The sequence below is a fragment of the Apostichopus japonicus genome, chromosome 9 (assembly GCF_037975245.1).
Source record: "Apostichopus japonicus isolate 1M-3 chromosome 9, ASM3797524v1, whole genome shotgun sequence".
NCBI classification, from domain to species: Eukaryota; Metazoa; Echinodermata; class Holothuroidea; order Aspidochirotida; family Stichopodidae; genus Apostichopus; species Apostichopus japonicus.
Genome location: NC_092569.1, coordinates 8,992,541 through 9,019,695, shown reverse-complemented (window position 1 = coordinate 9,019,695; position 27,155 = coordinate 8,992,541). Strand labels below are relative to the sequence as shown.

Genomic DNA, 27,155 nt, shown 5'->3' with positions numbered 1-27,155 from the left:
GAGTGGCAGATTATTTGAATAAGGATCTTGCTTTAACATTTACTTGACAGTTTTATTGGGAAAGAAAACAAAGACAGAATTTCAGCAATTTCATTCAAAGTTTGATAGAAACAAAATACTAGTTGAAAATATTAGCTACTTACTTTCCTCTGCGCACCACAATTGGCCTAGCTCATATTGGACGTACTTGGATCCACCTGTGTCTCCCAGGAACAGCTGCATCACTGGCAAGTCAGCCTTTCGCGTGAGCCATCCTCCATCTTCCAGCATGACGTTTACACCCGCATCTGAGTTGCAGTCCTGCGAGGAGTCATAGCATTGTCCATAGAGGTAACAAGTGCATTTACCACTGTTTAAGTGATCACCAAGATACGAAGTCTTGGAGTAGTTTCTGTTTGACCACCAGCTGTTAGTAGCCAGTGAAATCCTGGCACCTGTTGAATAAACATGACTTGTTATACAAAAGAATGAGAAAAGTCAGAGGGGTTGGGAGATGGGGGCAGGAGATATAGGGTGAGATATTAAATTACGGAGGTATATCAGAATACTGTATAACATGCATAAACTTCAGTTGTATTTGCACAGCTATCTGCAAATTGTTAAAGAAATGATATCTAAGGGGATTAATTTACAGGTTCACAGAAATTGCTGTTTGACAAAGTTTTGGTAAATTTCTTGTTCTAGAGATGACCTTCCTTACTTCTTGCCTAAAATACCGGCGATATAAAGAGTGGCTTTTTACTATTCCAATGCTGTCTTCAGCAGTACACATTTGCAGGTGATACTCCTCCTCCTTAACATGCACATTTTGAGTTCATTTCAGTATCATGCTAATAAAGGCTACCGCTCGCTATATTGCAGTTACTGTACCAATTTTTTATTTTATAATGTTTCAGTAAAGAATACAACCACCCTAATAACATTGCCATCCAGTATTCCTGTTACCAACATATCTGTAGTTAAGATATCTTGTGACATATAAGATTAAGTGTTGCCATCCCGCCAATATGTTGACTGTCAGTGCATGTCATCAATGGAGGATGGTTACATGCCAAAGCACAATCATGAATATGTATAGAATAAATATGAATATGAATGAGATTATCACAACAAGCACACAATTATCCACATCCCTGCAAGGAAAAATCCACAGGCAATGTTCTTCCCTTTGAAGGAAACATGCAAAGGAAGTGCATCCCTTTGTTCACAAAAGTGCATCTTCTGTAGGATATATCCATAATATTAAGCCTCACTGTGATAATAAGGTGCAACAAGGATGATGCTGTGTGAACCATGTATTTACAACCAGCTATGCTGTCAGTCTACTGCTACTGTTTATATCTGACATGCTTGATGTAAAGGTCATAGGTAGTATCTTATCATGGTAGTTTACTGAACAGGTTGCCAGCTTTCCCTCTAGACCATACTATTTCTTCTCCTTTTTGTCAGTGTATTTTGTTGTTTCATTTACTACCCGAGACAGCTTCTGTGTTGTTATCATAGTCATTGATAAGTTGACTGTACATAGAAGTTGTATTTAAGTGAGGATTGCTTTGACCAATCACAATTCACCATTACCAAGTATGAATCATAATGATCATGGTAATTTTGTCAAAGCCTGTACATGTACACTCTAATTCAGATACATCTCTTTGTGTATGGATGTCTCAGGATAAAATGAGACAGCACAAGGACACCTGCACATAAGAAACAACTCAATCATGGATAGGGAGACGGTTCCTCACGTAGTACCTTGGTATAAACTAAAGACACCACATAAGAACCAACTCAATCATGGATAGGGAGACGGTTCCTCATGGAGTACCTTGGTATAAACTAAAGACACCACATAAGAACCAACTCAATCATGGATAGGGAGACGGTTCCTCATAAAGTACCTTGGTATAAAATAAAGACACCACATAAGAACCAACTCAAGCATGGATAGGGAGACAGTTCCTCACGTAGTACCTTGGTATAAACTAAAGACACCACATAAGAACCAACCCAATCATGGATAGGGAGATGGTTCCTCATGTAGTACCTTGGTATAACTAAATCCCTGGTCTAGATCATTCAAAAGCCAACCTTGCATTGCTAATTTCAAATAGACAAACATTTCATGAGAATTGTTTTCAACTTGCAGCTGTGTGTAATATTTTCAATAAACATAAGCTTGTCCAATTTGGAATGCTTAAGGATATGTTTGCAATCTCTCTGAACCTGAAATAACAGAAGAAATAAAAGATATGTTAACATCATACTTTAAATCTGAGGTTCCATCCATCTTGACTACACAATGAACTTACTTTCAAAGGACCGATAGTTGAAAAGTTGACGACAGGCAGTGGCAGCATCTGTCAGTGCAGTAAGTTGGCCTATGGTATCAACATGATCGTAGTGGATATCTCTAGCCCATCCACCACTCCTAGCATACCCAGAGACTTGGCGCCAGTCTTCTGTGTCATGCCCTACTGTGGTCACCACTGCATTCTCAAGAGCATCAAAATCACAGTACACTAGGGAAAACCAAAGGGATGTTTATCTTTAAATGAATGATTCTATTAAATGAGAATGATACCCTGATGAGCTATCTATGTAACAAAGCTCAGTGATAGTGTTTCAGAACAATGGCTCACGTTTCACCAGATTAAGTCAAACAATTACCTATTAAAGAGTGATTGTCTGTACAAAATCAAAGATATATTCCCTCTCATATGAAAAGGTGAAATTACCTGCTGCATGGTAGGAAATGTTCTAACATTTCATGACAACTAAAATGAGTTCAGAAATGACACTTACATACAAAGTAGAATTATAGTATGAAAGTGAAAAAGATCTACTTTAATTGGGTAATGTTTGTTTCTAAAAAATTACCACAATGTCCATATATATCACATATGTTATGTCGGAAATAATCATCTGCTTTTGTACACCATAATGGCTTTTGAAGTTTCCATGTCCCCAGAACCTGCACAGTTTATTCAGTACATACCTACAAATGCAAAATTTCATGTCACATGAGCTTGGCCTACAGTAAACACAAGACTATTTCCTGTTATGTTTTCACTTTGAGTGCCCTTCTAGGATCACTATTATCACTTATTAAATTGAATACCTAACACAAAACCTGTGCCATCTTCATGTGATGAAGACCATAAATACAAGATAATGTTAACAAATCAAATTATTATTTACTGTTATAATGTAACTAACTCACCAAGTAGGAGACCAAGAGGGCCAGAGAAATCATCATTGTCTATTACATAATAACCAGTGGTTGTGTAACCCATATCAGATGCATCTTTACATGATGTTGGAACAGGGAAAGAAACACCTAGTGTGGAAACAAAGTCAAACTGAGAGGTGAAGAATAAGGTATCACATGAGACAAGTTTCAGAAGACAAGAAGTGAAACCTATCATCCTATTGAGTGTGAGTGTACAAGTTTAATTAAAACTTATTAATTAGTTACTAATGAAGGGTAACAGCTGTATTAACATAATCTCATGTGTTACACCAGGCATGATAAATAATGCAAATGTCAAATGTTTGCAAATGAAAAACATATAAATGATATTTAATTAAATTTGTGAGGTACAATATGATATTTTAGTAGTAGGTTACATCAGGGGCTGTAATAAATTATGTTAGCAGCAGTGGTATGTTTATTAATAGTTTAGTTGTAGGTTACATCAGGGGCTGTAATAAATTATGTTAGCTGCAACTGGGACTGGTCCGGTTCAACTGTTGGTTAAACCTCATAGATTTTGCTTGAAAAGTTTGCCGGTCTCAAACTTAATAGTGTGGAGGGGGATCAAGGAAGGATCTATTGATCTATTGTGATCAAGCTCATGCAAATTGAATACAAAAGACAAGGCCTGATTACGAACCATCACCACCGTAGCATGTCAGAACACCCATTTCATAGTAAGCCTCCTCTCTACCAGAACCGTGATCACCGACAGCCAGTTTGTTGATCGGGAGGAAACTCTTGTCCAAGAGTAGACCACCATCCATTAGAAATCCATTGTACTCTTCATCACAGTGGCAGCGTAGTGATGACCCCCCACGGCATGTTCCATACTGACCACACAGGCAGCCGGTGTTCCCGGTGTCCACTGCGCCCCAATTGTCCATTTGAGAACCATCACTGGCCTCCCACCAGGTGTAGTGAGTGTCGTCTTTCGAATCCCAAATCTTTGTCATCTTACATTTGTACCGGATGTACTGAGTACACTTGTATTGTGTTCGCGCCATAACGTTTACTTCAGCTGTGAATAAACCATACCAAGGATATATGGATGCGATCAGCTGCTGACCCATGAATATCTTATAGAGAAACAAATTACAATGAAGAAAGGTATCACTGGAATAATAAAAGTTGTAACCTTAAGTTGGCCTGCTACGTAACAAAATCTCATTATATGAAAGTCTCCCAATAGAAACCTGGTCCAGTAACCCGCAAGATTGCCCAATTCTGCAGGTACAAATCAGTCTCCCTGTATACTACTATATACAATTACATAGCATATACACTACTAGTACAAAGTTGTATATACTATTACATACTGTAGCTGTATATACTACTAGTACATAGTTGTATACTACTAGTACATAGCTGTATGTACTACTAGTACATAGTCCAACTACTACATAGCTGTATATACTACAAGTACATAGCATGATAGCTGTATATACTACTACTTTAGTACATATAGCTGTATATACTACTAGTACATAGCATGATAGCTGTATATACTACTACTTTAGTACATATAGCTGTATATACTACAAGTACATAGCATGATAGCTGTATATACTACTACTTTAGTACATATAGCTGTATATACTACTAGTACATAGCATGATAGCTGTATATACTTTAGTACATATAGCTGTATATACTACAAGTACATAGCATGATAGCTGTATATACTACTACTGTAGTACATATAGCTGTATATACTACAAGTACATAGCATGATAGCTGTATATACTTTAGTACATATAGCTGTATATACTACAAGTACATAGCATGATAGCTGTATATACTACTACTGTAGTACATATAGCTGTATATACTACAAGTACATAGCATGATAGCTGTATATACTTTAGTACATATAGCTGTATATACTACAAGTACATAGCATGATAGCTGTATATACTACTACTTTAGTACATATAGCTGTATATACTACAAGTACATAGCATGATAGCTGTATATACTACTACTTTAGTACATATAGCTGTATATACTACTAGTACATAGCATGATAGCTGTATATACTTTAGTACATATAGCTGTATATACTACTAGTACATAGCATGATAGCTGTATATACTACTACTGTAGTACATATAGCTGTATATACTACTAGTACATAGCATGATAGCTGTATATACTACTACTTTAGTACATATAGCTGTATATACTACTAGTACATAGCATGATAGCTGTATATACTACTACTTTAGTACATATAGCTGTATATACTACAAGTACATAGCATGATAGCTGTATATACTTTAGTACATATAGCTGTATATACTACTAGTACATAGCATGATAGCTGTATATACTACTACTGTAGTACATATAGCTGTATATACTACTAGTACATAGCATGATAGCTGTATATACTACTACTGTAGTAAATATAGCTGTATGTACTACTAGTACATAGCTGTATATACTGTACTACTACAAAGCTGTATATACTACTACTACATATAGCTGTATATATACTACGTAGCTATATATACTACTACATAGCTGTATATACTACTTCATGTATACTACATAGCTGTATATTCTACTACATAGCTGTATATATACTACATATATGCTGTATTAACTAACAGCAAACATGTAGTGATTCAATTGTGCAGCGTTCCTGTCAGTTTTAAACTCAAGTGTACAACAAACTTTGTAGCCACTAACGTATATGACAACAGACAGTTATACCGTTTCTGAATCTTTCCAGATGATTACACAAATAAAACCATTCCTAAGACTAGATCAGTCAAATATGGCATTAACTATGGAAACAGCTACTGCTGACTTTTTCATGACAAAAATAAATATCCAGTCATTTCTGTTCTATGTAATCTTCCCCTCACATATATAACAAATGCACTCTGGTATTTTTCATCTCAACTGATTAAGGTTAAATGGACAGACTCTACTTAACATAACATAGGCTATAGGTCTGCCAACCTAACAGTGTGTCACAAAATGGTTTAGGTGGGTCTAGAGATTGCCCCAGACATTGACAATTTAGCTACCGTTTTGGAGCTTGCCAATTGGAGATGGAATAGGTTATTTTTATAACATCAAGTCTATTGTTCAAGCTAGCACAAATGCATTCTTTGATCCTCATGGGAGATCTTTTGTGATATCTTTTACCTGCTGAGGCATTCCCACCATACACAATATCAACTTCATATGTTCCAGGGCCTGAATAACGGGATGTCTTCAATTGAAGATGTGTCTGTCCCTGTTGGTCATGTTCAACCTTCATAGAAACAAAAGAACAAAAGAATATCACCCATTTTCCTCAAATGGTTTCACTGCTGACAACTTATCAACATCTTTAATATTTCCCTGATATCTCAAGGGTGATTATTCTGCAGAAGAACAATGCAAAAATCTTGTTTCTCCCTATAAAGGTAGCCAAAATAATGGTATTTACAAATTGTAAAATCACTTAAAATTATCAGCAAGCAAACATGTCTATGGAAAGAAACAGATGGCAATAATATTTAATACAAAAACAGAAAATGTAAACAGAAAGTGACTGTTGACAAATCAGCCAGTTGGTTAAAAAAATTGATGAAAGGATTCTGAACAATTCCAGGACATGTTTGTTGAATCTTGTGACAGAAATATTATTTCCAAGTTTAGGCTAAATCAAATTTCCGTTTAGCTTCTTGATAAAATTTATCAGTTTGCATAGTGCGTACATACCAAGACATTAAAGATAATCTCACCGTGGTAAGGACTGCTCCATTGAGAACAGTATCAAAGTCACAGAATATCTCAAAGGGATTACCAGCGGCACTCCCATCTGGATCAATCTGGTAATATCCTGTCATATTGAAACCAGCATCTATGAAGTCCTGACAAGTGGTATAGTCTGAATAGAAATGATAGATTAGGTGATTGGTTTTAATCTCCAAATATCTGTTGCATATACCTTTACATTATATAGTGAAAGTGTAGTGTAACACGTCATACACTCTTCCATGAAAACTATCATGTAACTTTAACTTTAATTGTTGCACCATTCACTCCTTTGTGTTGTAAGTTTGTATTTATTACTTCCTACTTTTTAAGTTTGTACACCCATCAACCATGTCAGATAGTGAACCACCTGCCCCCTATACTAAAAATTCCATGAATGCCTTCCATTTAACCAGATGAAAGAAGAAGTTAGTCTGTGTTATCCAATCTCCATCTCTTTAAGTCTAGGTAGCAGTACTACTAGTAGTAGTAGTAGTAGTTACAGTAGTAGTAGTAGTAGTAGTAGTTACAGTAGTAGTAGTAGTAGTAGTTAAAGTAGTATTAGTAGTAGTAGTAAGTAGTAGTAGCAGTACTAGTAGTAGTAGTTACAGTAGTAGTAGTAGTTACAGTAGTAGTAGTAGTAGTAGTAGTAGTTACAGTAGTAGTAGTAGTAGTAGTAGTAGTAGCAGTAGCAGTAGCAGTAGCAGTACTACTAGTAGTAGTAGTAGTTACAGCAGTAGTAGTAGTAGTAGTAGTAGTAGTAGTAGTAGCAGTAGCAGTAGCACTAGCAGTAGTAGTAGTAGTAGTTACAGTAGTAGTAGTAGTAGTTACAGTAGTAGTAGTAGTAGTAGTAGTAGTAGTAGCAGTAGCAGTAGCAGTACTACTAGTAGTAGTAGTAATTAATTCTAGCTGGTCAGCTAAAGGCTTGTACCCTCTGCATCAACACTTGAGTCACATATAGACTTCATCAACCCAAGCACAAGTATTTAAATAGTGGACTACTTAGGTGACCCTTATTGTCATTATTGAAGAAATTAGTAATATGATTGGGTAGAATATGAGTATGAACAGTACTGATGAATCATGTTACATCATAAGACTGTTTCTGTGTCTTAGAGTTACTTTTGTTTTGTCTGCTAAAATATGAAACTTCTACCCGTTAAAAACTTTAACATAAACATACATATGTCATGGTTCACTCATGTCATCAGTTAAACAACTGTGTCAAAGTTTTCAATAAATCCTAAGACGTACACTGAAGTATATAAATCAATCATTTGAACAGTTATTCAGTAGCCAGCTTGTAATGAGCTTTAATAGGGCTAATTCTCTGTTACAAATCATATCCACTTCTGTGATTTGAACTAACATAGAAGAGAGTGATATACTGACCTAGGTTGAAGGGATTTAAACACCAAAGACTGATTAAGGGGGTAGAGACAATGAAATGATTTCAGAGCTATTCCAGGTTTTTCAAGCGTGAACAGTCTTTACTTAAACTATCTAATATGCTATTGAGTTACAAGTTACACCAGTTGTATGAATTTCAATAGGAATGCATTCAGATCCTTAAAGCTCACTCACTATAAATGCCTAATAGCTTTATGGTATTTTATAGGTTTTAATTTTCTCTTGATTAAGCTCCTTGTCTACTAAAAACGCTGTTGAACTAACATATACCGAAAGATACCATTAAAACCACTTACTTTCAACATCGGCAAATGGGCAATATGCAGTAACATTATCACCATTCTTGATGATGAGGTAATAGCCAGGGTCTGTATACCCTGCACTGTACCAGGTAGAACAGTTATTTGCAACTGTGTGAAACAAACAAATATTTTAACAAGTCACACAAAGAACAATTCATAAAGGATTAAATGCTTATTTGCGAGGCATCATTCTGTGTGTTCCTTGCAATATGATACTCCCATTATAGCAGAACAATAGTAGACTATTAATGCTATTAAGCTAGGCATCAATCTGTGTGTGTTCCTTGCAATATGATATTCCCATTATAGCAGAGTAGGCTACTAATGCTATTAAGCTAGGCATCATTCTGTGTGTTCCTTGCAATATAATACTCCCATTATGCAGAGTAATAATGGGCTATTAATGCTATTAAGCTAGGCATCAATCTGTGTGTGTTCCTTGCAATATGATATTCCCATTATAGCAGAGTAGGCTACTAATGCTATTAAGCTAGGCATCATTCTGTGTGTTTCTTGCAATATGATACTCCCATTATAGCAGAGTAATAGTGGGCTATTAATGCTATTAAGCTAGGCATCAATCTGTGTGTGTTCCTTGCAATATGATATTCCCATTATAGCAGAGTAGGCTACTAATGCTATTAAGCTAGGCATCATTCTGTGTGTTTCTTGCAATATGATACTCCCATTATAGCAGAGTAATAATAGGCTATTAATGCTATTCAGCTACAGTAGGCATCAATCTGTGTGTGTTCCTTACAATATGATACTCCCGTTATAGCAGAGTAATAGTTGGCTATTCACGCTATTAAGCTAGGTATCAATCTGTGTGTGCTCCTTGCAATATGATACTCCCGTTATAGCAGAGTAGGCTACTAATGCTATTAAGCTAGGCATCATTCTGTGTGTTCCTTGCAATATGATATTCCCATTATAGCTGAGTTATAGTGGGCTATTAATGCTATTAAGCTAGGCATCAATCTGTGTGTGTTCCTTGCAATATAATACTCCCATTATAGCAGGGTAGGCTACTAATGCTATTAAGCTAGGCATCATTCTGTGTGTTCCTTGCAATATGATATTCCCATTATAGCTGAGTTATAGTGGGCTATTAATGCTATTAAGCTAGGCATCAATCTGTGTGTGTTCCTTGCAATATAATACTCCCATTATAGCAGGGTAGGCTACTAATGCTATTAAGCTAGGCATCATTCTGTGTGTTCCTTGCAATATGATATTCCCATTATAGCTGAGTTATAGTGGGCTATTAATGCTATTAAGCTAGGCATCAATCTGTGTGTGTTCCTTGCAATATAATACTCCCATTATAGCAGGGTAGGCTACTAATGCTATTAAGCTAGGCATCATTCTGTGTGTTCCTTGCAATATGATATTCCCATTATAGCTGAGTTATAGTGGGCTATTAATGCTATTAAGCTAGGCATCAATCTGTGTGTGTTCCTTGCAATATAATACTCCCATTATAGCAGAGTAATAGTGAGGTAATGACCCACAACTACATTGTCTGAATTCTAAGGTTTATTGTTACTATCCTATAGACATCTGTCTAGACAAAGGAAACACATCTATACATTTCTATACATTCCCGGACAGCTGTCGTGAAACTGACACACATACATTTCAATGTAGAAATTTTGTACTGGGTAAAAGGAAACCTAGTCTCAACTAATTTTTTTGATTCACTAAAGTTGAGGTTGCCCTTAGTGCAAGATATTAGAACCTAATAGATGATTAACATCACTGGTATATTTATTCTAAACTTTGAATTATATATAATGTGAAATATCATGCACACAACATCATTAAAAAAACAATATGCTTACTGCTCAATGTACAGTAGTAGAATAATGATCAGTGTAAATGGGTTGTTAAGCATTGATGTCCCTGCACTAATTGTGGTGATAATCTACACACTGTGACATAGTAGTGAGATATTAAGCTATTTATCACACTGGTCTGCATGTGTCATATTGTACGATGTATGGTGTATATTACTTTATTAATTAGGTACCATCATGCATGACTATATGCAAAACAGTATATGTATGAGCTTTTCTATGGAAAACACAATCAGTTTTGAAAGAGTGATAGACTTACCATCTAATGCATCTTTGCCAGTGATCAACAGCAACAGAGTTGCAGCAAGGACCAAGGATGACCAGTTCAACATCTGAAAAAACAAGCCATTAAATGAAAATGATTCATTAACTCAGATTGACTATCTGATAGATTTCAGGAAGTGTGATAAAAGATAATAGGAGAGGAGCAGAACATAATATGAATCAATCCCACCACTTTGAACCATAATTGAGAACAATGTTCAATGTACAACATATGGTTAGCTGGTTTCACTATTCAGCTATTGGTTGCAAACCTAGTCACACATACCACAAATTAAGAATCAAAGTAGACTTTTCATCAAAGTAAAGAAGAAAAGGAATACAAAGAAAAATTGAATGTAGTAAAGGCAACATTGACATGCTTAAAATTCTTGTGTAATGACAAAGCATTGAAAATGGCATTCATTTTAAAAACCAGAATGCCAAAATATATTGTTTTACTTCATTGATCTGACGTTATGTATAGTACAACATACTTGATCTAAGTAATACAGTGAAAAGCAGTGTCATGGGACAAACAATAAATTCTCAACGACACAGGCTGTCCTGACATGACCATTGACCTCAACAGCAGGCTTCTTGTACTAAATGTGATACATCAACATACTACATATGACATCTGTCCTTGTTGAAATATTGTATAAAACAGGGTTTTCACAAATTGACCCCTGGTGAACTCAAACGACCATTGACCTCCGCTCACAACATTAGGTTTCTTTACTCAATGTGGTAAAATAACATACAAATATGTGATCTGTCCAAGCTTCCCTTGCAATATTATGTTTAGGAAGGTGCATTAGTGTAGAGAGACAGGTAAGAGGGAAGCAAAGTAAATGTTTGGCATTCGCGGACTTCAAATGACCTTCACCAAAAGCAGAAATAGGCTCCTTAAATTTGATATGATCCATCTACAAACCATATATGAGATCTGTCCAAGGTTTCCTTCATGCAATATCATATTTACAGGTTTTCACAATTTGACCTTTGATGACCCCAAATAACCTCAGACCCCACCAAACACATTAGGCTTTTTATACTCGATAAGGCACTCCTACACACAAAACATGAGATCTGTCCAAGCTTCTCTTCTTGAGATATCATGTTCATAAGGGTTTAACAATTTGACCCGTAGTGACCCCAAATGACATTTGACCTCCACTGAAACAATAGGCTTCTTGTACTTAATAATGTACTCCCACAATAAACGGAACTGTTCTAATTGCTTCCCTTCTTGACTTGAAATATCGTGTTTACAATCTGGGCATCATAAACACACATGCACGCACACCCACTCATCCGCCTGCATGACTGCACATAGGTTACGATTATCATCAAAACCAAAAACTACAGTAGCATAGCCTCAAGATCTAGTGCATTGCCAATCTGTGTACTGTGAAACAGCATAAGTAGAACCAAACTATAGTCACTCATCAACGTTACAGCAAGGGCGTAGGAACCGGGGAGGCTGGGGGGTACCAGCCCCCCCAGTGAAAAATAAGGGTGGGCAGAAGTATCATTCCGCCCCCCCCCCCCACCAATATTGGAAGGTCTGAAGTTCCTCTGATAAGAGTAACCTATTATGAATTGTGTACAAAAATCCACCATTTATACAGCTTTGCAACTGTACAATCATTGCACAATCTGTGTAGAACTTTATTACGTGATACCACAAAATTATTCCCTGCACTTAATTATATATAAACAGGGACGTCACTAGAAGGGGGGTGTGGGGGTGTCTCACCCCCCCCCAAACTTGGTAAAACTGACGATAGTTGGAATTAGAGTGAGAGAGTCGGAATTTCCAACTGTCACACTCTAATTTACCTAGGCCTATTAATTAATTCCTGTGATTGTAAATGTCCTAAAAATTGTATCCTTATACTCCACCATACAAAACTTTCTATGATTTTGAATACTCTATAAAAAAATGCCTAATAGAACTACTGTACAATGTTCGCCAGCTTTAATTTGGTTTATTTATTTACTAATTTTGCTATTGGGTGGGTTGACCCTGTTCCCTAGCTTCAATTAAGTTCAGTATATTGTCTCTATGGTATACAATTCATAGAGCAGAATATAAGTTCTTATAATCTGCTCTATGTATACAATTAAAACACTTAATGCTAGTCAGTAGTAGTTGTAGCCTTTACAGTACGTTACTTGGAAAGTCTCACCGAACTCTTGAATATTTGCCAAAATTGGTTGGTATTCTACATTTCAGACAATTACATCTTAAACAAATGTAGAATATAGGTGTAAGACTAATTTGGCCAAATTTAGACTTTCTAGAATATATTTTATAGAAATAGTTCAGTAGTTTTGTAGGCGGAATCGGGCCCACATAATAATGTATAGCTTAGGAGTAGACAATTATCTTCCTCAGAAGTACTGACCATAAAAATATAAAAAAGGTATGAGGTTTACATCAAATAAACAAGGTTTGAGCAGTGAAAAAAGTGTTTGGGGATTGGCCCAAAATTTAACTTCTTGATGATTTCCTTCATTTGTTGTTGTACGGATTATATTCTTCAAAGTATCGGCTTTTCCAAATTCTATCGGGCCCTAGGCTAGGCTTAACTAGTTACAACTGATTATCTCAATTGTACAGTGGCCAAGAAATGCATGATGTTGAGAAACCTCTTGATTTTACCACCATCTATTTCAAAAATTCACTTCGAGAAAGTGTTAAAACCCCACTCAGATGTTGAAACCACAGGTTTTCAAACCACAGAGTTTCAACACCTGTGGTTTCAACACTTGAGGTTTTCAACACTGGAGGTTTCAACACTTGATGTTTTAACACTTTTCCCAAGTGAAGTGCTGAAATCTATGGTGTTAAAATTGAGAGGTTTCACAAGACCATGGACTTCTCGGCCACCGTACAATTTGCTTCGTCAATGGAGCTAGTATGCCATAGCAATGCGTCTATCTATCCATCATTCACTCTATGTGTCAACAATTTGAAATGCTAATAACTTAGAGACTGTTTGTCAGATGTTGGTCAAAGTTGGTCAGGTTATGGAGCCTGTTGGGAAATCTCATCAATGTATATAAAAAAGTAGGTCACCAGTGAGGTCACCAGTGATCAAAGGTCAAATCCTTTAAAATGCTTCTCCCAGGGATTTCATTTGATTTGCACCAAAGTTGGCTACAATACGAAACATGGTGCGGTACATAAAGGGTGTTCAAGGATAAGCAATTGGTCATTTGTGTTCAGTCAATTGCTATTTCTGTAAAGAACTTTAATGACTTTTGATGAAAGTTGGTGACATTGATCCTTTAGTGGTGAGGAACAAAATTTTTACAAGAAGTAGAGGTCAAAGGTCATCTGAGGTCAACTTACTGCAAACAGTCAACTTGTTTTCCCAGTCGAGTACTTCAACCCCTTTTACCAAAGTTGGCCACATTCATCATTTAGTATTGTGGAACAAACCTTGTACAGGAAGCATACAGTATGTCATGTTAGGTTACAAGAGGTCAACGTATTATAAATAGACAACTTGCTCCCTCAAACTAGGGCTTCAACAGATTTAGCCAATGTTGCTGACGGTCATCAGTTGGTGGTGAGGAACAGAAGTTGTACAGGAAATAGAGGTCACTATAGTTCCACTTACTGAAATTGTCAACTTGCTCCTCTAGTCAGGGGCTTCAACCGATTTATTCCGCCAGTTAGTGTTGTGCAACAAAAGGTGTACGTAGATGGGGTAGTCTGATTGACATTGATCATATCGTTGATGAGTAGGCCGGGAGGGGGGGGGGGGGGTACAAGGCAGCAGTCAGAATTTTCTGGCTTCAAAACCCATCCAGTTGGAATTCCAGCCACTGCACCCCGCCTCTCCCCCCCCCCCCCGCCCCAACCATCAGGCCTTGGCTACTTTCCTGTACATAGATAGTTGCACGAGCACACAAAGGCAAACGGTCAATCGTCACAGTACAGTACTTTGACATGTTCTTACTGTATGCATTCCACTGTTTTGAGTAGACGAGACACAGCACCATAAGTGACAAAGTTACTTCTACAAAACTTGCACACATTTTCATTAATGTTTGTAAAATATTCATTTATGGTTGCAAGGGCCAGGAGCTTAAGATTAGAGGCTTATACTTGAATGTGGGTTAAAATTTCCAGGTTTAAATTCTTACATGTATTAGTTAATATGCTATATTACAAAGGGTGTTGTGGTTTGTATAGGCCTAAGCCGGGCTGAAGAAATAGGCTAGGAAAAAGATTTTCAAGACATGTAATAACATTAGCCTAGAAATATTCTAAATGTCAAATAAATTTCATGTTTGTTGCATTCAGTTTCAGGGATGTGGTTACAGAAAAATGTGGAACATCTAAAAGGTTTTTCTTAGCCTGCAGAGACAAACATGTTCAACTTGTATGCTCAACTTGTATATGCTACCTAGGCTAGGCATTGCTAGCTAGCCTACTTACGATTATTTCAGCTGGCACGTAGGCCTAAGTAGGCCCAGCCTTGACAATCTAACATATTAGGCCTAGCCACTTAACGATAACAACCGACATAACGCTAGCCTTTGATTACGGTGACCAAAATATTGGTGATGAGGATTTAGCCTCAGTTGAAACTGTTCCTTTCTTTGAACCGTTATAGCGGGGTTAGACAGAGCACCTGATTCTCAAAACATATATTTTGATCGAGAGCCATGGCTGAAATTGATTGAGCGGATAACTGAAAACTGCAGCAAATGGATCTTTGCTCTATACGTTGTACTACGCCACACGTAGACAACATGCTACTGTACAAAGTTTATGGATGGAGATGGTTGTAACCATAGAAATTGAAACCCTTATATAGTTGCCCTTAGTTCTCTAGTTATGAAATATCAAGGTTCGGCACCAGAAATTCCAGTGAGGAAATGGGAGGGTATGGAGGGGAAGAGAGGTGCAGGTTCGGGAGAAAATCTTTTGGAAGTGCAAATACGCACCTGCATACAGGGGCGTAGCGAGCGGGGGGGGGGGGTGTGGGGGTGTCACACCTCCCAATAATTTGGTCGCTGTCGGCAAATTTTGGGTCTGTCGGCAAAAGGAAAAAAGGTGAAGAGAGCGGAAGGGGAAGAAAGAAGGAAAGCTGAATAGAAAAAGGAGAACGGGAGCTTTTTCCGTGCCAAATTTGACTTAAAATATGCACCAGATTGCATCTAAGGACGTTCAAACTAATTTTTCCAAAGGGGAGGGGTAGACCCCCTACCCTTAGACCCCTCCCCCATTTCAGTAACCACTTCCAGATCCGTCGGCAAATCAAATTTGACTTAAAATATGCACCAGATTGCATCTAAGGACGTTTCAAAACTAAAAATTTTCCAAAGGGAAGGGGGACACCCCCTCCCCTTAGACCCCTCCCCCATTTCAGTCACCACTTCCAGATCCGTCGGCATATCAAATTTGACTTAAAATATACATCAGATTGCATCTAAGGACGTTTCAAAACTAAAAATTAGACCCCTCCCCCGGCCATTTCAGTCACCACTTCCAGATCCGTCGGCAAATCAAATTTGACTTAAAATATGCACCAGATTGCATCTAAGGACGTTCCAAAACTAAAAAATTGCCAAAGGGGAGGGGGACGCCCCCTCCCCCATTTCAGTCACCACTTCCAGATCCGTCGGCAAATCAAATTTGACTTAAAATATACACCAGATTGCATCTAAGGACGTTTCAAAACTAAACATTTTCTAGAGGGGGGGAGGACACCACCTCCCCTTAGACCCCTCCCCCATTTCAGTCACCACTTCCAGATCCGTCGGCAAATCAAATTCTCCACACCCCCCCAACAAAAACCCCTTCGCTACGCCCCTGCCTGCATAAAGTGCACAACACGGTAAAATTTCGGGGGCTATAGGCTACTGAGGGGTAACACGCATAGGCGTAGGAGGCGGGGCAGTGGCGGAGCTAGGGGTATTGGTCAGAGCAAGGTCGGCGGAAGTACTTTTAATCTGGGGGGGGGCACCAACGTCGAAGGGCACTTTGCAGAAATTCGATTGGACTGATGCAGCCTGATATTTAGTACCCTTTATAGCTCTTATTGTATTATCTTATTTGCGTATACACGTCACTCCATCAACGCCCCCCTCCCCCCTCAAGGAAACAATGCATACTAGCACTGCAATATCCAATGTGCAAATTGGGAAACAAGGAATAAGTTTTCTTTCGAGACAAAATGAGGTGAAATCATTATAAAGTCCTGCACACGCGATCGATACATGCATGAAAGCAAATGAAATATGTCAAAATGCGAAAGGATGGGGTATGTAATTACTATACTCATAGTAGGCTATAAATGGCTTCTGCTTATTACAAAGTCACAATGTAATAAAGCAATGCTTTTTGGAAATGCATTATGATTTTTTTGGCAAATTGAATATGCATAATGGCACTCACCAGAATGTTAGAAGCCTTGTGGTAGTAAACATAGGCGTAGGAGGCGGTGGGGGGAGGGGGCTGCAGCCCCTGACCAAAAGTTTTTGTGAAAATTCGGGGAATATGCTGAGAATTTTTTGGGCACCTACTGAAAGAAAAATAATTTGCTACATGTTTTTCAATTGTTAAACTGATATTATTATAATCATTACTATTGTAACGACTTTCCCAATAATTATAACCAATATGGAAGGGTAATAATACGGCGAATGATTGTATGTTATTGGCATGCGATGTAATAACAGACGCATGCTTATATGATATGCACATTAACATGTTGAACGCGCGCGGAGAGCGCGAAAAATTTTGGTGATATTTTCCGGGCAAGTCGTCACAGCCCCCTAAATCAAATTGGGCTCCTACGCCTATGGTAGTAAACATATAAAACTTCCCGAAATATTTCAATCGACGTGGGTTTCGCTTTGTAAACTCTTGTTTATTTAGAAATTTTTATGTAGAAAAAGGGCACATTTTTAACCAGAGGAAAAAAGTGGGGGCACGTGCCCCCTGTGCCCCCCCCCCCCCCCGGTTCCGCCGCCCTTGAGTCAGAGGGGGCGAGAATGGTCTGTAGGGGCGCTTTCGACACTATCTAAGCGGAGCGCCACCACAGGTTGGCGCGGAGCGTACAGACATTTTTTGAGTCAAGATACTCCTTAGATCGCCGGTAATGACCCTTTCCCGGCCTTGCTAATTTGCAGATAAACGAAGAATAAATAGGTGCCATCGCCATTTGTGACAACTCTGAAGTTTATATGGGTGTTGAAAGTGCATGCGCTTCATCACAAGACCGCCGTTAGAGCATTTTGTCAGAAAATTACACCAACAAAATGTGACAAATGTCAATAAGTAGATGAGAGCGCAATAATAAAGTCAATAATCGCGAATAAGTAAAAAGTGGTAAAAAGCTGAAAAGGGCGCCAGCAGTCCATTTGAGTCCGTCAGGGGGGCATCCGCCCCCCCTGACGGACGGGGGGTGGGGGATCTGCAGCCCCAACCAAATATTTTTGTGGAAGTTCATATATTTTCTTAATCCACATATGGCCCTGTACTTTTCCACCAGGGAAGTTGCTCCGAAATGAACATCTATTTCTCCCATCCTCTCATCGGTATAGCATCATACAATATTAGCAGCTAGGCCTATAGCTGCCTACTGTTTACCTTACGATATTGTCTGTTGAGCTAGGGCTCAGACATAAACAGATACACAACTGCATGTAATTACTATAAGATGTATGGTGCATTCTGAGGCATATAAATTGTATATAATGTGGTTGGTTTACTTCAAACAAGATTGTGCGAATAATTAGTTTTGCTTTGGTTGTGTGAAAAGAGGGTGGGGAGGTGGGGGTGAGAGTTAAAACCACTGGATCCGCACCTGCACTATGAAATAAATTCACGTTATTTTCAGCAAAAATCGATTTGCAGTTGGTTGCTTTGATTCAAGCTGCAGAGTGTCTTTTGGAGAGCTAACGTTTATCTTGCTTTTGGATACGTAGTTCATAAGGTAAAGGTATAGGCCTATGCCTTCGGTAAAAATGAATATAAAATTTGGAGTACTTTAGACTGTTATCTGCTACACAATGTCAGCGTCTATGGCCCTCTCAAGCAGTTCACAGCAGATGAACTTGGGCAGGAGCTGAGGGCAGGGACGTAGCTAAGGCCTGATGATTGGGGGGGGGGGGTGTAGTGGCTGAAATTCCAACTGGATGGGTTTTGGAGTCAGAAAATTCCGACTGCTGCCTTGTACCCCCCCCCCCGCACTCATCGTCAACGATACGGTCAGTGTCAGTCAGACACCCCATCTTTCGCGACTGCACTTTTGTTCCGAACTTTTTTCAATACATTTGTACCTTATGGGGCAAGTTTTTGCTTATGTTGATGGCACTTTTAAACTTCCGTAGATTAGCATTAAGTGTTTTAATTGTATACCATAGAGACAATGTATATCCCAACGTCGTAGCCAGGAATTTGAAAAGGGAAGCACTTTTTGCGATTGATATGGGGGAGGGGTCTACGGGGAGGGGGTGTCCCCCTCCCCCTTTGAGATTTTTTTGAACAATTGAAGGTCCTTAGATGCGATCTGGTCCAATTTGTTGCCAGTTTCATCATTATCATATGATATCATATTATCAGCAGATTTTGTTTCCTGTTTGAATTCTTTTACATGTTCTTTTACATAATATATCAGAAAGACAAACATAGTGCTCTTTTACAATTTTTCCAGAAGGATGATTCTCGTTTATTGTCCAATGTCTGGACTTAAATATATACATTTGACGAACTTAATTGATGGACAATATAAACTTTCATATTTTGTAAGACAGCCAGATTTGCAGTGGCTTAAAAAATATCGTTATCTCCGTGTCTTAACAGTGTAATAATTATTTATAGGAAGTGCGTATCACGTACGATTGTTAGCTTAGCTTCATAACATGCTGTTCGTGCAACAACTAAGGACGAATCATAGAACGGATGAGAACGAACTTGTCGTCGTTGTGCATACGGTTCGTGACATTCCATCGAGTGAGGTTAGGTAGGCAATATGTATTTTATTACGCAGTGGCCAACTGTAGGTTTGAAATAGGCTAAATTTATCTAATTGCATCTGCCAAACTAAGTAAGTAGTTGAATCAGTAGGCCTGCATGTTACGATTATAATCGAGTTAACGGAGCTGACGAGTATTCAGGATCAAAAGAGCATTGACAAAATACCATGCTAAAAAAACTACAACAGTTTTTAAACATTTTTTTCGACACTCAAAGGGGGGAGCAGTCGCTCCCCTGCTCCCCCTGGCTACGTCCCTGGTATATTCTGAACTTGCAACAGGGTCGACCCACCCAATAGCAAAATTAATATATAAATTTTCCGAATTGAAGCTGGCGAACGTTGTATTTTTTTTTTTAGAGTATTCAAAATCATACGAAGTTTTGTATGGTGGAGCATAAGGATCGCGAAATACAATTTCTCAATGTGACGAGGAAAACGTGGTAAATATGACTGATTAAAGGTCAATTTTGATCGAAAATTTTATGTCACTCACAATTTACAAGAAAATATGAAAATAAGAGTGCGACAGTCAGAAAAATTAGAGCGCGACAGTCGGAAATTCCGAATTGAAGCTGGCGACAGTCGGAAATTCCGACAGTCGGAAATTCCGACTGTCGCACTCAAATTTTCCAACTATCGTCATTTTTACCAAGATTGGGGGGTGAGACACCCCCCCACACCCCCCCTTTAGCGACGTCCCTGGCTGAGGGTCGGGATGACGATATCATGCAACCATCTTATGGACGGATATGCTAACGCATAATGAAAATCAAAGGTTATTTCCCTATAAAAGAAGCTTTATAGATCTGACGGAAAGGTTTTCCATGCCTTGAGGGTATTAAATGGCCATAAACGACAATACAGTGTATGCAGTGGTGTAGCCAGAGTGAGGGGCGTGGGTTCAAATTGCGGACTGTATCATTGCTGGGGGGGGGGGGTATAATCCATGATACAATAGCACGATGTGATTTGCTTCTCGGGAGGTTTCCTGCATAAGCCATGCTAAGCCTATGCGCTTTCCATGGGTTAACTTTGATACAGTAATTGAAACTGTAGGCTAAGTCAAGCTCCGTGAATTGTCTGGCTGTTTGTTGAACTTGTCGTATTTAAGTATAAAACATAACATATCTCAGCAATTTGAGTCAATATGCGATAGAGACGGTAAGATACATGTGCAGTACTCCTAGCCAGTGCTATTATGTATTTGTAAATATTCGATATTGTTAATCTATGCGGGCCGTCGTCACTAGGGTGAATGATGGATTGTGCCTCTCCCTTCAATCCTTTAAGCTTGGTAACACACGCACGCAAAGTCGTATGGGACGTAACACTTGAAAGTTGTACTATACAAAAGTCAGTTATTATGGAAAAGAGAATTTGCATTTTTTTAGAAACAAAATCCCCAGAGAAAATCATCCAGAGCAAAATTCAGACAATATAATCTTGCCCCCTCCCCTCCCTAAAATTCGTAATTTTGTTAAATATTGTGTCATAGAAAGACAATCAACGCAAGCATATCAGAATTCGCTCACTCTTAACTGAATGGGGGCAAAATTTGACTTTCGACCCCTTCTCACCACAAAGGCTGGCTTCACGCCTGAGTTTCTGTGAAAGAAACGATTTATCGCAATGATTGAGTAAAAATAATTATCACATGCCAATGACCAACGAAAGCTACTAATTACCTGTTTGTGAAGGCCTAGTCAACACGCATATGATATACGTTAATGGCAACAAAGACATTAAGATTAAACAACAGTACTGGTGAAGTAATATATTCTTGACCGTCCCAACTATCAAAGAGGCAGAAAGAGTTAACAGTTTAAAAGACAAGCTACATTAAACTAACCTTTCTTGGTCACATCTTACAGTCTTAGAAAGGCGAATTGCAAAACTGTATTTATAACGTCAGCTATCCCACTGTATCCAACGACTTTATGTTACAGTAGGCATCGCCTGTTAGGTTTAATAAAGACGTAAATAACTATAAAAGACCTGTATCGACTTCCTTTGTCATATATTTCTACAGTCAATTCTCCGCTTTATCGATTATGACCATTTGCGTAACCACAGCAAACGTTACGTTACTGTACCTTGGGCTAATCCATTGCTGTTTGTTTTTGAAAGCTAGGTACTGACGTACGCCAGGGTTTGGCGCCCTTATATAGCTGCAATGTTGTTCGTGAACTGCATGTTTTACTATATGGGTCCTGACGAGCTGTTAGTAAAAACTGTTTAATTTATAAACCATTCGTAATAATCTGATTATATGCAAACATGAATGCCTTTGTATAAACTAAGTGGGCTGTTGGAACCGATGTATCATACTTGGTGTGTCAATCGAACTTTCAGCATTGGGGATAAATTGAATGGAGTCTGTTCCGAATTAGCAACAATCGATAACACCTTTGGAATTGAAAAATTCATGATGACCACGGAAAGAGTTCACAAACATGATGAAGAGATGTAGAGAATGAAATCATTTTTACTGGGGTCCCATCATTCATGTCAACCAAAGTCTACGTATGTGGCCATCTACTTGACTAAGTCTCGTCAGCAATTCTGTGTGAGGGAAGGCAGTGGTGGGGAAAACAGTTTTAGGAGGGGCGTATTGAACGCCATGTTAACATTTATTCAGGTTCAATTAATTTCAGATATCTCGAGTTAAATTGATGATAACTCTAATTATTTCAGATATCTTCAATTCAGCTTGAGATATCAGAAATTGCATTATCGATATTTATTTACGATATCGCAAATTGATTTTAAGATTTCAAGAAATAAATTAAAGATGTCAAAAAGGGAAGCATTATTTCAGATATCTCGAACTAAATTCAAGATATCCAAAATTGAATTCAAAATATCAAGAAAAGGATTCGAGATATCTAAAATTGAATTAGAGATATCAAGAATTCGAATTAAAGATATCCAAAAATGACGGAAAAGACGAAGTCAGCTAGATTTAATCCTCTTTATTCTATATATGTCTCAACTCTCATCAATGATAATAGAGAAGAAAAACAGCCTCCGACCGTCAATTAAGTAACCTTGCTACTCTGTAGCATCTGAACCATCTGCACATTTAACCGTCAGTACATAATATCAATACAATTTGTATTTCTTGTAATTCACAATTAATTTCTCCTCTGAGTGAAAACAACATCTCATCCATGCAGTGTCTGGGAGAAAGTGACTCGACAAAATGACAGCCGGATATGTAGTTCATATGCGTATATATGGTAACTCGTTTTGCCATACAATATTAGTTCAAATATACAGTAGCATGGTGGGCTCATAATTGACGCACTTAAGGATTTGATCAACGATGTCTATCAAGGAAAAATCCAAATCACTCAACTGTATGTGTTTTTCATATGTGTAGTTCCTCAGAAATGTTATGATCTCAAAATATTTAAGGTTCTATGCTTATGCACCGTACAATTGAGCAGAATTTGACCACAAAATGTCTGCCGTGTCAAGCTCTTTCATACCCCTAAATTGACACATTAGTCGATAAGCTAACTGTAGTGTAAGCCTTAGTATACATCCATTGACTTAAGATGCTGTTTGCTATGCTCTGAGCCTCTAAGCTCCGACAGATCAGGTCCCAGAGAGTAGTGTTATCATATTGAGGTAATGTTGGTTATTTTTAGGATGTGATTTCCAAATGGCCAAAAAACGTGCAAAACTGGGGGGAGGGTGTTAAAAACGTAAAAATACCACAATTTGGTCAGCAAATAGCTGAAATGGATTCAAACTCATGAAATATGTAATTCTGCTTGACTACAAAAAGTTTAGGTGGCCTGCTGTATCGTTGCTAGTAATAATTGAAGGTGCGTCAATTACGGGGGTGCGTCAATTACGGGGGTGCGTCAATTATGAAGCCTTTACTATACTGAAGAATATATATCAGCTATGAAATTCGTGGGGATGTTAATATTCATATTTCAGCCACCGTATAGAACCGTCAGTACAAAACAAGCACTCCACACAGCAGGATCGCATGAAGGTCTCGCCTGTCTTTAGTGCATGCGTATAATTTATAGTGATTGTCGATTATACTTGCCGATTTATCTGCGCCTTACTTCAACTTATTTTGCATAGGCCTAGCAGTAAAACCCTCTCTATTAACTAATGTATATTATACTGGCCGGGTCGTACAGAAAGTTGCAATAATCAGGTGCGTATCCAGGGGGGGGCGTTGGGGGCGCGCGCCCCCCGGGTAAGAAAAAGAGGAGAGAAAAAAAAAGAGAAGAAAAAAGGAAAAAAGAGGGGAAAAAAGAGGAGGAGGAGAGGAAGGAAGGGAAAAGAAAAAGAAGAAAGAGAGAAAAAGGAGAAAAGGAGGGAGTAAAAGAAAAACGCGAAGACACCGGGGAGAGAAAGAGGAACAGTGACATCATTACAGCGCTGAAGGGTAGCCAGTGACGGATCAATGATTTCGTAAAAGTGTGACTCACCCTACCCCTTACACCGACAACTCCATTTTTTGACGTTTCCATTTTCCTCTCTCACTAATGATCTATATATGTACTATATATGGTCTATCATAACGCGTGTGTAGAATTGTGCTATGAAACCAACTGTGGCTGGTCTCGAACTCGACCGTGTCGTCGGGGAACATGACGCATTTTGGGATGGGGGCGACCGCCAGCCCCCCCCCACCCCATTCAGCATTTTTTAAATGATATCGCTAAGTAATTTCAAAATAGAAAGTGCTTAGAGGCAACTTACAAGGCCTGGGAAGTGTCATTTCCAGCGATCTGGGAGACATTTTCCGCCAAAATTTGCTTGTACGCTTCGCGCTAACAAATGGTCCTGGGTAGTGCCATTTCCAGCGATCTGGGAGGCATTTTCGGCCAAAATTTTCTTGTACGCTTCGCGCCGACCTATGGTGGCGCTACGCTTAGATAATTTGCCTACAGGCTTCGCCCCTCCCTTGGCAAATTCCTCGCTACGCGCCTGTTCAAATTTGTAACGCAAATAGCAGATATCACATCATATCAGTGAGCATGAAAATGGCGTTCCAGGATGAAAAGCCTCAAAACTGTCCGACTTGCCTGAAAAAATAACCAAAAATTTTCGCGCGCGAAGCGCGCGTTCAACGTTTTCATGTCAATATCATATAAGCAAGCATCGGTTATTACATCGCATGCCATCATGTACCGTACGGTCCGTTCAAATTGCGCAGTATTTCGCGGGATGCTAATGTAAACAACGACATGTCTCATGTAGATGTATAAAAAGCATGGAGGTCCAATTATGTCAAAACTCTCTTTTACATTAGTAATGGCGAATTAGGGGCTGCACCCCCGCCGCGCAGTGGCGGAGCGTCCATACGGTCGGGGGTGGATCCCCCCCCCCCCTGACGGACTCAAATGGACTGCTGGCGCCTTTTTCAGCTCTTTACCACTTTTTACTTATTCTAGATTATTGACTTTTTTTATTGCGCTATCATCTACTTATTGACATTTGTCACATTTTGTTCGTGTAATTTGGCGATGACACCTTATTCTTCGTTTATCTGCAAATTAGCCAGGCCCGGAAAGGGTCATTTCCGGCGATCTAGGGAGTATCTTTGTTCAAAAATTTTCTGTACGCTACGCGCCAACCAGTGGTGGCGCTCCGCTTAGATAGTGTCGAAAGCGGTCCTACAGACCATTCTCGCCACTCCTGACCAACACCCCTAGCTCCGCCACTGCCGCCGCGCCTCCTACGCCTATGTGTGTAGTGTTCGCTTTCGGAAATATCTGCTATTTTTTCATTTCCTTCAACCAAGTTTTATAATAGCCGTTATAAGAGGTTTTAATGTTTGTACACCAATAAATTAACTGTGTCTGAATTTTAGAAAATTTCTGACCAACATTCTGCATCACACCTTCCTCTACTCGTGCAATTTTGACCGGTCTGTTAGGGGTTCAAGGAAGTTTTTCTATATTGGTTGTCCATAGATGAAATTTTGTACAACATTATGGGTATGTTTTCAAGTGAGTTTATTCACGAGAAATGTGAATTTTCAAATTCTGAACAAATATGGGGCTTAAAACCTTGAAAAGTGGGGCTGACGGGTATTGTGGGCCGCGACGTAGAATCACCTACAAAAGCAAAGACCAACAGGAGATGCGATCAGGTCGAACATGACGTGTGCCGGGTTGACAATCTTCAAAAAGGTTATGGATGGAAAAAAAACTATTGGGAAATACTTGGTTCTCAGGCAAAAAGTGTACATCTGGTTGCTCATTTCAAGCCCGAGAAGTGCCGTTTCCGGTGATCTGGGGGGTATCAAAACCAGAAATTTTCTTGTACGCTGCGCGCCAACTGATGGTGGCGCTCCGCTTAGATAGTAATTCGCGCCCCCCGGGTTAGAAAATCCTGGATACGCGTCTGATGTATATATATGTTTCAGCTCTTTGTCTGGGTCTGTTCTTATCCAACTTTGCTCAAGAAAAATATATAATGATTCCTGCACTAGGCTTTGTGAGTCCACTTCAAATGGAAATGTCGTCCATTGGCTATAGGTCCACATGAATTTCGATTGAGCTGTACGAGTAGCTACGCCATACACCTGCTCACATAGGTCGAACATGATGTGTGCCGGGTTGACAAACTTCAAAAAGGTTATGGATGGGGAAAAAAAACTATTAGGAAATACCTGGTTCTCAGGCAAAAAATGTACATCTGGTTGGTCATTTCAAGCCCGAGAAGTGCCGTTTCCGGTGATCTGGGGGGGGGGGGGGTTTCAAAACAAGAAATTTTCTTGTACGCTGCGCGCCAACCGATGGTGGCGCTCTGCTTAGATAGTAATTCGCGCCCCCCGGGTTTGAAAATCCTGGATACGCGCCTGATAATGGTCAGTGACGTGAGCAGCATGTCTCAGGTGTGTGTGTACAGTGGGGAGGTTGGGGGCGGGTTGGGCGCAAATTCGACATTGATCCACTGATTAAGGAAGTAGCATGGATCTTTATGGAAAGACCAGAGGCGGATCAAGAAATGTCATAACATATTATAACGTTTAAACGCAAGTACAATATGTTGTTTAGTGTGAAGGCATCCTGGGGCACGGCGAAATAGTCTTACTCTTCCCCGACTGCAGGTAAAACAAAAATCGCAATTGACAATTTTGCCCTCCTGACCATGGAGTTGGAGAACCATGTACCCCTTCCCCCTTGCACACGCCACTCATTATGATGCATAGTCATGCAAAATGAAACCTACTAATGCACTATTCAACTATTGCGCAAGTCGGGAAAATTCCACGTCTATTTATAGATCGTTGATAAACGTTGTTTAATGTTCCCACTGTAAC

The 27,155-nt window shown here is 39.0% G+C and overlaps 1 protein-coding gene across 4 annotated transcripts in view; it reads right to left on the bottom strand.

Annotated features, from left to right (window-relative positions):
- The window catches only part of LOC139973461 (uncharacterized), a 30,765-nt gene extending 8,951 nt beyond the window's left edge, over positions 1-21,814 (bottom strand). Inside the window, exons 1-9 of one of the 4 annotated variants that reach the window (XM_071980158.1) lie at positions 21,702-21,814; positions 10,840-10,912; positions 8,716-8,829; positions 6,997-7,142; positions 6,413-6,521; positions 3,894-4,274; positions 3,221-3,337; positions 2,310-2,519; positions 144-434 (exon numbers count right to left, since the gene is read on the bottom strand). In XM_071980158.1, the coding sequence (XP_071836259.1) occupies positions 144-434; positions 2,310-2,519; positions 3,221-3,337; positions 3,894-4,274; positions 6,413-6,521; positions 6,997-7,142; positions 8,716-8,829; positions 10,840-10,912 (1,441 nt within the window). In that variant the 5' untranslated portion in view covers positions 21,702-21,814. Of the gene's footprint in view, positions 1-143; positions 435-2,309; positions 2,520-3,220; positions 3,338-3,893; positions 4,275-6,412; positions 6,522-6,996; positions 7,143-8,715; positions 8,830-10,839; positions 10,913-15,300; positions 15,626-21,701 lie in introns of those variants that run through there. The other 3 variants (XM_071980154.1, XM_071980157.1, XM_071980155.1) reach the window with 3 other exon arrangements.
- Positions 21,815-27,155: the final 5,341 nt, after the last annotated feature.